Below are 14,062 nucleotides of genomic sequence, written 5' to 3' on the forward strand. Positions count from 1 at the left end.
CGCCTGCCTCTGTCTCCCGAGTGCTGGGATTAAAGGCGTGTGCCACCACGCCCGGCTCGGGACCTGACAGTTATATTTTGATCTGAGCACTGCTTATGTAAGTGTCCACATCACAACAATTCATCCGTCTATATCATAGCGGCTTCCTCTCCCATTGGTTCTGAGTTTTTAAAACATTGCATCCGAATATCCTTTGTCTGGGTTACTGAGCATTTATGGGGCTGTGAAATCCCATGGGCTTTTTGCCTGAGTGAGTGTCTCACTGATCCTCACCCTAATCTGAATTATGGAGGCCATGTTTTTAATATCCGTCTCACTGAGTCATACATATTTCCAACTCTCCCGAACCCTTGCTGTGGAGTCATAAAAACATAAACAACCCCCCAGGTGGTTGAAGTAGAGTAAATACAATATGGAGACCCAGTCATACCAATGAAGCAAGATCTAGTTGGCCAAGCAGAGGAGATTAATGCAGCCTAGGATGACTTTGGCAGATGCCTCCATCTCCTGAGGGATGGTAGGACACGATTCGAGGTGGGCAATAGACAAGGACTGAGTCCTCTGCTAGACCCTGAAATGATGGCGGGAAACTGCTGGCTGGGGAACTACCGTGGGAAATGGAGGTACCAGAGCAAGCTGGAACCACAGAGGGACACAGTCACCCAGAAAGACATCTCATGGACCTAGAGGTGATAGCTACCCCAGTCTCTCTCCTCCCTTGTCTCCCCAGCTCCCATTACTACTTCTCATTGACTGGACCTGGGTGGGGGCAACAGTGTAGAAGTGTGGTACACAGGAGGGCGGGGACAGACCTGGAAGGACAGATCTTTTTGCTCTGATTCTTTCCCCAGGGCCACTTTCCTGCCACCCCTTCTAGCCCCCTGAGGGTCTCAGTTGGAAGGTAAACTTCCCCAGCTGTGTGTCATCCCACAGACGCCTTGAGAATGAGTGCGCCCACCTTATTGTTTGTACGACACCATCGGCTCTGCACGTTCTCAAAGAAAATAGATGACACAGAAGGTGACCCTTAGGAAAGGGTGCAGCATGTGACGTAACTTCTAATCCAGAGGGGACAGGATGTCGCCCAGAATGGCAGCACCACCGTGCTGCACCAATTAGTCCCGCAGCTGCAAGAAGCTTAGCCAGCCTGTCAACAGCCCAGGTGAACATGATAGACATGAATTTCCCCCGATCGTATCTTTGGATGAAAACAGAAGCAGATTGCCGCTAAACTATTACGTGAGGGTCTAAGCAGAGGACCTGGTGGCGCTAACAAGCACCGGCAGCCAAACACTGGGCTCCCCTCTTTAATGTCATTTTTATTTCCTCTTATGGAGACAGGTCGGTCAGGGCAGGGGATCCCATAGATTCCTCTGAGAATTGTTAAGATGCTGGGAAGATGAATGCAAAGCTGGCATAGATTGGGATGCCCAAGGTTTGGATTTTCAAGGCCTGAAATAAGAAACAAAGCGATAGAAAATGAGATTTATATTTTCCAGGATAAAGCTGCTGCACAAAGACAGTTGCATAAGCTGGTGGTTCCCAACCCTGGCTATCGCAGAGCATCCCGTGGAGAGCATAGACACACTGCATTTTAAGCATATTTTAGATAAAGAGCATAAATCTTTGGGAGTTGTCCCAAGGCTACACCTGGGCTTGTCACCTGATGAAGGTGAAGCACATTTCCTGCCCTCAAGGCTTTCTTCACATTCCGACCACCAGTCCAGCCTCTCCCAGCCTCCCACAGAAACAAGGTCTTGTTTTTAAACAAAATGTCAATATTCGATTTTACCAATAAAGTCTTGGGAGCTAGATGCTGGGGTGAAAGCCTGCTAGCTCAGAGAGGCAGAAAAAGCATCCAGCTGACCTTCCTCCTCAGCCAACATCCCCAAAAGAAAAAGGACCCTCCTTCCCCATGCTGTCTCCAAAAAGACCACAAACTGCATGTCCCTCCCTTCTACTTCCTGTGCGTCTCTCTATCCATCTTTCTGACTTCCTCTTACTCTCTATGGCTTTTTCCTGTGTTCGTTCCCTGCCAAGTGGTTGCTTGCTCTGCTTCTTGGCATAGGGTTAACTTTATTTAATCCTGAATAATACTCAAGCAGAAAGCTCTTGGATTAAAGGTGTGTGCTAGAGCATACCACAACTAGAAACAGGTTTTTCCAGTAAACAACACAATCTCGGGGGTTCACATCCTAACCCCTCGGGGGTTAAATATCCTACAACCATGTCTGTGCTGATCCCAGCCCCAGGAAACATCTTGGGAAGCCTTTATAAGGATTAAATCTAGGCCACATCTGTGGAGCATTTGGCTCTCACCACTTATGTGGTCTCTTGTTCTCCAACAGGGGCATCTCAAAGCCCCAGGTTTTTCTAATGTGTCCCCAGGGTCAGGACTGAGAACTGACGCTGCAGCCTGTGGTATAGTTCCATTCCAATAGGGTACCATTGTGAGCCCCAACCTCAAAACCACAGCCTAAAGATTCTGCCTCCCCCCCATCCCCCCCCACCCCCAGCTATTTAGGGACTCTAGCTGCCAAAAGCCAGGAAGGTACTACGTCTGCCTAGATGTTGGTACCACTCTAGGGTCGACGGGCTCTGTCCTCCTGGGTAAGCCAAAGGGAGGCAGATAGCCTGGGAAGGATTTCAGAGGAATTGACGGGTTGTGGCTCCTTATGTCTAGACACAAATACCTATGGACATTTACGAAATGGGTTAGAGCATCAACAACTACTGCTTTTCATTTTAGAACGGTTCTCTTCTGCATCATATGGAGCCATGGGAACCCTTAAGAACTGCACACAATCTTCTCCTAGATAACTGGTGATGCTAAGGTAGGAATGCCCAAAAATCGGTTGGGGGGGGGGGGGAGTAGGGCAGAAAAGAAACAAAAGCGAAGGAGAAAAGCCAGAGGCCGAGAAGCATGCTCACATGGCTTTTGCAGCCCGGCTTGACGAACCCAAACTTCTGCATGATCTGGTTTGTCCTGAACTCCTGCCACCTGCCATCCACCAGCGTCTGGGCTCTGATCTCGTACTTCACCAGACGCTCAGCTCTCAGGCTGATGGTACTGTGCTCGCAGACTGATGAGGGGCACTCAAAGTCCGTATGTCTTATTCTCTGCAAAGAGAGTGACCCGTCCCATGCAGCCCTGTAGCCGGGGTGACCAGTGCTAGCAAAAGTTCCTGACACACAGCCTTTCTGTTTCAGTTCTACACAGATAGCACAAGGCCACTGTCCAAATGGGTTAATTTCCTGAGGGCCACTTCTGTGACATCCAAGACCTCTCCATATGCAAACCGCTTTCAATGGACTAGGGCTTGGCCAGCAAATCAGGTTTCCTTATTGCTTTGCTGGGATAAAGTCCCAACAGTGTATACATAAGGGCCTTTTGACTGGTGGTGTTACATCATCCATCTGTTCTGTTCACTTAGGAAGATGCCTGAGGGTCTGGTGAACAGGAATGGTGGACCCAGGAAGAGAAGGGACTTCTTGTGGAACACATTAGAAGGCGGTGGTGAAACTGGGGCTAATATTCAGATTTCACCGTTTGCTCATTGACTCATTTATCCATCCTTATTCAGTCATTTAAAGTTTCCCTAGGTTCAGGGGTGGCAGTGGGAGGGAGCTAGAAGAAGTGGAGGGAGGGGGAATTGTGGTTGGGATGGATCGAGTGAGAGAAGAATCTAATAAAAAAAATAAGATTCCCCTAGGCTCTAAGCATGGTGACTGGCAGAGAAAATAAAAAGCCAAGTGAGAGATAGTTTCTCAGGGAGCTTGGCATTTAGAGAAGAGAGATTTCTAAGCAAACCCGATGTGGAATACAGCAGTCCTTCACCATGGTAGCCATTGTCACCACCCTCGTTGTTAAACATATGCAGTGCTGGGTTGGGAGCACAGAAATATACATATAGTGCTTACTACGCTAAACCCATTGCAAGCCCTTTGCACAATTAACACATCCAATACTCTGAGGTTGGTCTTGTAACTTTCTTTTCTTTTCTTTTCTTTTTTCTTTTCTTTTTTTTTTCCCCCTTTGGCTTTTCTAGTCAGTGTTTCTCTGTGTAATAGAGGAACCCTATGTGTCTTGGAACTCTCTCTGTAGACCAAGCTGACCTCAAACTCACAGAGATCACCACCCTCTCCTCTGCCTCCCAAGTGCTGGGATTAAAGGCATGTGCCACCACTGCCTGACTCTTTTTCCTGTCTTCATCTCAAAGGCAGGAGGTTTATGGACCTTGCTGAAGACTTGTAGCTCATCAGGCAGTCTAACTGCACTTCTGTGCCCTTAAATGGTCATCAGCCTCTGCTGAGGGCTCATGGAGAACAGGGACACAGCACTCTCTCACCCGATTCCTCAGATGTCCCGCACACTGTCCTGTTGTGTCACGCTAGACAGACCCGTCTCCTCCGCCACCTCTAGGCACTACCTGTCACTTCCTCAGAGAGTGACCATGGGTCACGTACAAACTGATGGTGGTCTGACTCCGAGCCCTAGTTCTGTCAAGAGACTGCATGACACGAAAGTGAAGTCACTCAGAGTTGACGGTCCCCAGATGGTGTGGGAAGTCACGTGGCAGCACATAGGTAAGTGTGGACAGTGCTTACGACACAGTCCTTATGCATGATGAACTAATGGTTCTTCAATTCCTTTCCATTCCAGATGGACCGTCTGGCCCTGTGTTCCTGCATTCTTACCTGCATAGAAAAACTGTAAGAGGTAGTATCATGTTTGATTCCCTTTATCTCAAAGAAGTATCCATATATAGAAATCCTTTCCGAGTAAGTGGTGTATTCCTACATTGGGATGGAGAAGGGACAAAGTGAAAGGGGAAATCCTATCAGTATTGAAAGGACGCGCAGGAAGATTAGCTCTTGTGACAACTGGAGTGACTTGCTCAAAAACCGTCACTGCTCAGAAACAGCTACTAGCTTCTTTTAACATTTCTAATCGTTATTTTATGTGGAAGAAATAACGGGTTATATATGGTCTTGGAGGACCCATATGTGTCCCAGTGTATTTTGTTTCAATCTGACGGCCCTAGGAGACATGCCATACTACTTTGGTGGGTCGTTGCAACCAGACACCGAATTGCTCCCTCAGATGATAGACGCAGATCCCAAGCCCCTGAAACATGAATTCTTTTAAGATGCCTAATTACCTTTAAAACGTCAGACAACAGCATTTATTTTAAAAATATGCCTTTCACAACAAGCCCTAGACAAAGCACAGCCGCCAACCCCAGCCCCTGTCCTGTGATTGTGCACTGAGGTGCCTCCCTCTGGCACTCCTTGGCCAGCCATGGTTGGACTGAAATCCCCTGAGCCAGCTACCAGAATTAGGCAGGCCTTGCCTCTTCCAACATGCATGTAGACCGGAAACTTACTGACTGGTCTGCTCCAGCCTCCTGTCTGACAATTTCCTAAGAGTTTGCTGGATCTCCTACCAGAGGTCAGAGGGGTCATGCATGGGTGGCCCCACAGAGCTCCTTCCCTCAGCATAGAAGGGGCTTCCCTTCCCCTTGAATGGGTCAAGTTTTGAGTACCTGTCTAAAGAGCAGCCCGAACCTCATAGCCTGTGTAGAAATATCGTGCAGGTGGACCATGTTGCCCCCACTCTCCAGCTGGAAGGGAAATGCACACAGCTTACCTGATGCATGGACAGGAGCATCCCTTATCGCTTCCCGTGCACTCCTGGGTCCCCAGACCCCGTGGCAGAGTCTTGAGACATTTGCTGAAAATCTACTATATCCAAGTACTATTCCTAGTGTTTCCAGAATATGCAGAGCAGACAGGGAGAGAGAGAGAGAGAGAGAGAGAGAGAGAGAGAGAGAGAGAGAGAGAGAGAGAGAGAGAAGAAAACGGCTACTCAGGGGAATAAAGGATGTACGTCAATAGCATGTACGTCATTCATGGGAATGACCATGGTCACAATCAAGAGGGAGCAGGACTCCTGCGTGGCCTTTCATGGAGAAGACTAAAAACTGGGGTGTGGACCTCAGGGGCATGAGCCAGGGGTGAAAGAAAGGACTGGGCAGGGTCAGTGGGTAGGAAGATGGAGCTGAGAACTTTCTCAGTGTCAGTCTCTTTGGCCGTTTTAGAGCAGAGTTCTGAATTTTGTCCTAGGGGAAGCTGAGCCTGCCATGAAGTTGTCTTCTACTGTGCAGGGAGGAGGGAGCTGGGGGGGGGGAGCTGACAGTGTGCAGGGAGAAGGGAGCTGGGGGGGGAGCTGGCAGTGTGCAGGGAGGAGGGAGCTGGGGGGGGGAGCTGGCAGTGTGCAGGGAGGAGGCAGCTGGGGGGGAGCTGGCAGTGTGCAGGGAGGAGGGAGCTGGGGGGGGAGCTGGCAGTGTGCAGGGAGGAGGGAGCTGGGGGGGGAGCTGGCAGTGTGCAGGGAGGAGGCAGCTGGGGGGGGAGCTGGCAGTGTGCAGGGAGGAGGGAGCTGGGGGGGGAGCTGGCAGTGTGCAGGGAGGAGGGAGCTGGGGGGGAGCTGACAGTGTGAGGGAGGAGGGAGCTGGGGGGGAGCTGGCAGTGTGCAGGGAGGAGGGAGCTGGGGAGGGGGCTGGCAGTGTGCAGGGAGGAGGGAGCTCGGGGAGCTGGCAGTGTGCAGGGAGGAGGGAGCTGGGGGGGGAGCTGGCAGTGTGCAGGGAGGAGGGAGCTGGGGGGGAGCTGGCAGTGTGCAGGGAGGAGGGAGCTGGGGGGGAGCTGGCAGTGTGCAGGGAGGAGGGAGCTGGGGGGGGGCCGGCAGTGTGCAGGGAGGAGGGAGCTGGGGGGGGCTGGCAGTGTGCAGGGAGGAGGGAGCTGGGGGGGGCTGGCAGTGTGCAGGGAGGAGGGAGCTGCAGGGGGGAGCTGGCAGTGTGCAGGGAGGAGGGAGCTGGGGGGGCCGGCAGTGTGCAGGGAGGAGGGAGCTGGGGGGGCTGGCAGTGTGCAGGGAGGAGGGAGCTGGGGGGGAGCTGGCAGTGTGCAGGGAGGAGGGAGCTGGGGGGGCCGGCAGTGTGCAGGGAGGAGGGAGCTGGGGGGGCTGGCAGTGTGCAGGGAGGAGGGAGCTGGGGGGGAGCTGGCAGTGTGCAGGGAGGAGGGAGCTGGGGGGGGCCGGCAGTGTGCAGGGAGGAGGGAGCTGGGGGGAGCTGGCAGTGTGCAGGGAGGAGGGAGCTGGGGGGGGGGCCGGCAGTGTGCAGGGAGGAGGGAGCTGGGGGGAGCTGGCAGTGTGCAGGGAGGAGGGAGCTGGGGGGGAGCTGGCAGTGTGCAGGGAGGAGGGAGCTGGGGGGGGAGCTGGCAGTGTGCAGGGAGGAGGGAGCTGGGGGGGAGCTGGCAGTGTGCAGGGAGGAGGGAGCTGGGGGGGCTGGCAGTGTGCAGGGAGGAGGGAGCTGGGGGGGGGAGCTGGCAGTGTGCAGGGAGGAGGGAGCTGGGGGGGCCGGCAGTGTGCAGGGAGGAGGGAGCTGGGGGGGCTGGCAGTGTGCAGGGAGGAGGGAGCTGGGGGGGAGCTGGCAGTGTGCAGGGAGGAGGGAGCTGGGGGGGGCCGGCAGTGTGCAGGGAGGAGGGAGCTGGGGGGAGCTGGCAGTGTGCAGGGAGGAGGGAGCTGGGGGGGGCTGGCAGTGTGCAGGGAGGAGGGAGCTGGGGGCGGCTGGCAGTGTGCAGGGAGGAGGGAGCTGGGGGGGAGCTGGCAGTGTGCAGAAAGGAGGGAGCTGGGGGGGAGCTGGCAGTGTGCAGGGAGGAGGGAGCTGGGGGGGAGCTGGCAGTGTGCAGGGAGGAGGGAGCTGGGGGGGAGCTGGCAGTGTGCAGGGAGGAGGGAGCTGGGGGGGAGCTGGCAGTGTGCAGGGAGGAGGGAGCGGGGGGCTGGCAGTGTGCAGGGAGGAGGGAGCTGGGGGGGTTGGCAGTGTGCAGGGAGGAGGGAGCTGGGGGGGAGCTGGCAGTGTGCAGGGAGGAGGGAGCTGGGGGGGAGCTGGCAGTGTGCAGGGAGGAGGGAGCTGGGGGGGAGCTGGCAGTGTGCAGGGAGGAGGGAGCTGGGGGGGGGAGCTGGCAGTGTACAGGGAGGAGGGAGCTGGGGGGGGAGCTGGCAGTGTGCAGGGAGGAGGCAGCTGGGGGGGAGCTGGCAGTGTGCAGGGAGGAGGGAGCTGGGTGGGGAGCTGGCAGTGTGCAGGGAGGAGGGAGCTGGGGGGGGCCGGCAGTGTGCAGGGAGGAGGGAGCTGGGGGGAGCTGGCAGTGTGCAGGGAGGAGGGAGCTGGGGGGAGCTGGCAGTGTGCAGGGAGGAGGGAGCTGGGGGGAGCTGGCAGTGTGCAGGGAGGAGGGAGCTGGGGGGGGAGCTGGCAGTGTGCAGGGAGGAGGGAGCTGGGGGGGGCCGGCAGTGTGCAGGGAGGAGGGAGCTGGGGGGGGAGCTGGCAGTGTGCAGGGAGGAGGGAGCTGGGGGGGGGCCGGCAGTGTGCAGGGAGGAGGGAGCTGGGGGGAGCTGGCAGTGTGCAGGGAGGAGGGAGCTGGGGGGGCTGGCAGTGTGCAGGGAGGAGGGAGCTGGGGGGGGGAGCTGGCAGTGTGCAGGGAGGAGGGAGCTGGGGGGGAGCTGGCAGTGTGCAGGGAGGAGGGAGCTGGGGGGGGCTGGCAGTGTGCAGGGAGGAGGGAGCTGGGGGGGGAGCTGGCAGTGTGCAGGGAGGAGGGAGCTGGGGGGGCCGGCAGTGTGCAGGGAGGAGGGAGCTGGGGGGGCTGGCAGTGTGCAGGGAGGAGGGAGCTGGGGGGGAGCTGGCAGTGTGCAGGGAGGAGGGAGCTGGGGGGGGCCGGCAGTGTGCAGGGAGGAGGGAGCTGGGGGGAGCTGGCAGTGTGCAGGGAGGAGGGAGCTGGGGGGGGCTGGCAGTGTGCAGGGAGGAGGGAGCTGGGGGGGAGCTGGCAGTGTGCAGGGAGGAGGGAGCTGGGGGGGAGCTGGCAGTGTGCAGGGAGGAGGGAGCTGGGGGGGAGCTGGCAGTGTGCAGAAAGGAGGGAGCTGGGGGGGGAGCTGGCAGTGTGCAGGGAGGAGGGAGTTGGGGGGGAGCTGGCAGTGTGCAGGGAGGAGGGAGCTGGGGGGGAGCTGGCAGTGTGCAGGGAGGAGGGAGCTGGGGGGGAGCTGGCAGTGTGCAGGGAGGAGGGAGCTGGGGGGGAGCTGGCAGTGTGCAGGGAGGAGGGAGCTGGGGGGGAGCTGGCAGTGTGCAGGGAGGAGGGAGCGGGGGGGCTGGCAGTGTGCAGGGAGGAGGGAGCTGGGGGGGAGCTGGCAGTGTGCAGGGAGGAGGGAGCTGGGGGGGAGCTGGCAGTGTGCAGGGAGGAGGGAGCTGGGGGGGAGCTGGCAGTGTGCAGGGAGGAGGGAGCTGGGGGGGAGCTGGCAGTGTGCAGGGAGGAGGGAGCTGGGGGGGAGCTGGCAGTGTGCAGGGAGGAGGGAGCTGGGGGGGAGCTGGCAGTGTGCAGGGAGGAGGGAGCTGGGGGGCAGCTGGCAGTGTGCAGGGAGGAGGGAGCTGGGGGGGAGCTGGCAGTGTGCAGAAAGGAGGGAGCTGGGGGGGGAGCTGGCAGTGTGCAGGGAGGAGGGAGTTGGGGGGGAGCTGGCAGTGTGCAGGGAGGAGGGAGCTGGGGGGGAGCTGGCAGTGTGCAGGGAGGAGGGAGCTGGGGGTGAGCTGGCAGTGTGCAGGGAGGAGGGAGCTGGGGGGGAGCTGGCAGTGTGCAGGGAGGAGGGAGCTGGGGGGGAGCTGGCAGTGTGCAGGGAGGAGGGAGGGGGGGCTGACAGTGTCCAGGGAGGAGGGAGTGGGGGGGGGGGCTGGCCCCCAGCATCACAAGAAGCACTTGTGGAGCTGGCTGAATTTTAACTCATGACTCAGGCCATCTTCACAACTCAAACACTGCTCTGCTTCATTTCTGAAAACGCACCACTGGAAACGGACAAGAAGCACAGCAGTTTGTGTGGACAATCCACAAAGCAGACAGGTGGAAAAACACCGGTGTTTGCCAGTCAGAAAGGAAATGCATGCTTAAAGATGAAATGTCACTCTTCCCTCCTCAATTGACAAAAGTGATTTGAAATTTAAATGCTCTGTGCTGCCAAGTGTGTGTACCGTGGGGTGAGTTCATTTCTTTCTGGGGGCAGAGCCCTTTGGCCCCAACATTTATTAATGTGTACCAGGAGCAAAACTGTGCATATGTTATGGTGCCAGCATTTCTACTGTGGAGGATCTCCCACAAGCAAATTAATTCAAAGTACAGAAAAATAAACTATTATGTGACAATGTGATCCCTGCTGAAAGGCAGTAGAGACAACAAAGTGTTGGCTATGGCTGTTGTCTTTGTGGTGGTGGTCCTAGGGGACTTCTTTTTCTATACAGTTTCAATACTAAGCACACTTATATTTGTGTCTAGTAGAGCCTGGGTTTAGAGGAAGGTATGGCCAGAGCTCTTCAACCCCCAGCTACATTTCCAGATCTGAGGCCATGTGGGACTTTCCCCCCCTCCCCTTCCTCTGCAGGAGACTCAGATAAGCCCTGACCTCAGAGGCCCAGAGATTTCAAATGAGGAACATAGCTCCAGAAACAGCAAGGCTCGGGAGGCAAGACGTTTTGCTAATTGCTTCCTTGAGAAGCCGACTCACTGCGTGATAATGGTTGGCTGCAACCCGGACCAGCCAGGACTCAGGGAAGAAATTAATGTGCCTTAACTCCTCCAGATCCGTGCCTTAGAGAAACACAAGGGGGAAGTGGTTACAGGGTTATTCATAACACAACCTCAAACATCTGACTTACAAAGAAAAGGGGAGGCATCAGGCAAACAGAGAGGACTAGTTTCCTTTGTGTGTTTATAAAATGGGAAGACAACACCTAAGAAATCACTATGGTTGTATGCAAATACATATGTGTGTGTGTGTGTGTGTGTGTATGTATATTCTAAATTTATTCTTAAAAGAAAAACAACTTACAGATGCAAGGACATAGGCCTTCAGCTATGTGCATGGCATGCAAGTGTAAGGACTACAGTTCTGAGCATCTGTAGTCCCAGGGTTGGGGAGGCAGAGACAGGAGATCAGTGAAAGACACTGTCTCAATATATAAGATGGAGAATGATGAGGAAGACATGATGTCAAGTTCTACACAAATACACAAATGCACATGCTTGTATGCTTATGCATATGTGAACATGGATCTATACACACATGCATACACCCCCCCCCACACACACGCACACGCACACACACACACACACACACACACTTTATACAAAGAAACTTCAAAAGGAATAAGTGAATCAACCTAAACTGGAGGACAATTTTAATTTAATAAGATGGTTCAGAGGTTAAGAGCACTGGCTGTTCTTCTAAAGGCCCTGAGTTCAATTCCCAGCAATCACATGGTGGCTCATAACCGTCTATGATGAGATCTTATTCCCTCTTCTGGCATGTAGACACATACACAGGCAGAATATTGTATAAATATTAAATAAATGAATCTTAAAAAGAAAAGAAGTTTCCCACACTACATACTTTAAGTTAGACATGGTAGCTTATGCCTTTAAGGTCAGCACTTGGGAGGCAGAGACAGGACGATCTCTGTGAATCTGAGGCCATCCTGGTGTATACTCCAGTGAGCGCCAGGCCAGCCAAAGCTACGTAGTGAGACCTATATTAAAACAAACAAACAAGCTGGGCATGGTGGCACATGCCTTTAATCCTAGCACTCGAGAGGCAGAGGCAGGCGGATCTCTGTGAGTTCGAGGCCAGCCTAGTCTACAAAGTGAGTCCAGGACAGCCAAGGCTACACAGAGAACCCCTGTCTCGGGAAAAACAAAAACAAAACAAAACAAAAAACAAATAAAACAAATAAACAAAAAAACCAAATAATTCTAGCATTTAGGTACCTTTAAAAGAAACATGTTCTTGCCAAGGGACAGGACATTCTCCACAGATGAGTGAAGGGTGGGGACTGACTTTCACATGAACTCTGATGCCCCCCATATTTGACCACGTCCCTTGATGGGGAGACCTGGTGGCACTCAGGGGAAGGATAGCAGGCTACCAAGAAGAGACTTTATACCCTATGATCATATACAGGGGGAGGAGGTCCCCCTCAGTCACAGTCATAGGGGAGGGGAATAGGGTGAAAGTGGGAGGGAGGGAGGAATGGGAGGAGACAAGGGATGGGATAACCATTGAGATGTAATATGAACAGATTAATAAATAAATTTAAAAAAATAAATAAATGTTAAAAAAAGAAACATGTTCTTAACATCTCTGCAAGAACATGTCACTGCCAAGCAAACCTTCAGTAGTCCTCAGGAAACTACGTTAAAGTGGGAGGTTGACGTCAGTGCCTCTAACATAGGCAAGGCCTCTCCCTTTGAACAATCCACCACACACTGCCAAGGTTTTTCCATCCTCTTAACATTATTATTATCAACAAACATTACAGAGAAAAAGGGAAGCAGCAATTTAGGCCGTGCACTGGTCCTGTTAGAATCTGCTTCTGGCAGGGCTGGAGAGAAGATGGCTCAGTAGTTAAGTGTCCTTATTGCTCTTGTAGAGGACCTGAGTTCAATTCCAGCCTCCACCAGTCAGCTCGGGAGCACTTAGAACTCTAGCTCCGGGGATCCCAATGTCCTCTTTTGGCTTCCCTAGGCAACTTCACTCCCCACTCCCAATACAATTAAAAATAATTTTAAAAAAATCTTCTTCTGACCAGGTATTGTGCCACATGCCTGTAATCCCAGCACTTGTGAGATAGAGACAAAAGAATCAGACGTTTGAGGCCAGCCGGAGCAAGTTCAAGGCCATCCTGAGCGACGTGAGAGTCTACTTCAGAAAACAAAACAAAACAGTCAGTGAGATGACTCAGGAGAAAAAGGTGCTTGCTGCTAAGCCTCATGACATGAGTTCAAATCCCTGGGATCCATAAGGTAGAAGGGAGACCATCAACTGCTGTGAGTCTCCACTGACCTGCTTCTGCTTTTATTGTTCCCCCCCCCCAACACAACTCCACTTTCCTAGAGTCCCTAAGATACTCATAAATTACAGGATACACCATGCCCACAGCCCAAGCACTCCAGTGTCCTGGCTGCAGTCTTGCCTAGCAAGGGGCCTGAGGTTAAAATGACATTATTAAGGTCACTAGGGCACCTAGAAGCAACTTGGCCAGAGCACCCTGACTCCATTGGCCGCTCACTTCCAGGTTTTAGGCTATTGCCCCATCTGCAGATCTGGGAATGGCTTTGAAACAATTCTCAGAAGTCCCTTCAGGTGCAGCTATCTCAGTGAGTGGCCCTCCTGGACCACCCATAACACATGGACAATATTTTTCTCCTCTTTCCGAATCATGTTGCCTTCCCTCCCCCTAACAGATGAGGTCTGGATGAATAAAAGCCTAGTTTCGGGCATCGCCTTGGGACTTTGGGATTCATTGAACAATGCCTCTGGTGCATTCAGATGAACAAAACATGTCCCTGGGTGTATGCAGGGATGTTTGTAAGTTTGTAGGAAACCGTCCCAGTGTGTGTCACAAAGGGGGAACTGAAAGCATTTACCCCCAAGCCTGCTGGACCACTTCAGTTCAGCCAATTATAAAACCGATGAAGGACAGTGAGCTCTCCTGGCCCATACTTTGTTTCATAATCACCGCAGGAGGGAGACAGGAAATCAAGCTGAGGTTGACATGTTCAGCCTGAGCATGCTAAAAACCAAAGACGGTACTCCGTCTCACTCAAAGACTCACGGATGGGTCACAACAGTTGAAACGCCTTGGAGAGTCAATTTCTCTCCCAAAGTGCCAAACAAATGACCTGGAAGCTAATGCCATGCTACAGCAGGTGACTCAATCAGACGGCAAGAAAACAGCCCTGGGCAGTGATTGTATTGTACCGCCCAGGTGGCACGGTGCCTGCCTAGCATGCAGACAGGATCAGAAGAACGCCAGCATCACATCAATGGAGTGAGGGAAACATCTACAATCTTAGCCCTGGGGAGGTAGAAGCAAGAGGATCACAAGTTCCAAGTCATCCTTGGGTACATATTGGGTTTGAGGCTAGCCTAGGGTATAAAGAAAGAGATGAGAAGTGGGAGCCTTTGGGAGCCTTACACAGG

At 53.8% G+C, this 14,062-nt stretch overlaps 1 protein-coding gene across 1 annotated transcript in view; it reads right to left on the reverse strand.

Moving 5' to 3' along the window:
* Window positions 1–1,282: 1,282 nt before the first annotated feature.
* Window positions 1,283–14,062, reverse strand: part of BTBD16 (BTB domain containing 16) — a 58,597-nt gene continuing 45,817 nt past the window's right edge. Inside the window, exons 12-16 of the mRNA XM_084772705.1 lie at window positions 10,589–10,671; window positions 5,547–5,624; window positions 4,699–4,797; window positions 2,932–3,120; window positions 1,283–1,452 (exon numbers count right to left, since the gene is read on the reverse strand). Coding sequence (XP_084628831.1) covers window positions 1,384–1,452; window positions 2,932–3,120; window positions 4,699–4,797; window positions 5,547–5,624; window positions 10,589–10,671 — 518 coding nt within the window. The 3' untranslated portion in view covers window positions 1,283–1,383. The remainder of the gene's footprint in view (window positions 1,453–2,931; window positions 3,121–4,698; window positions 4,798–5,546; window positions 5,625–10,588; window positions 10,672–14,062) is intronic.

This window comes from Acomys minous, assembly GCF_964271855.1.
Source record: "Acomys minous genome assembly, chromosome: 2".
In the NCBI taxonomy this organism is placed as follows: Eukaryota; Metazoa; Chordata; class Mammalia; order Rodentia; family Muridae; genus Acomys; species Acomys minous.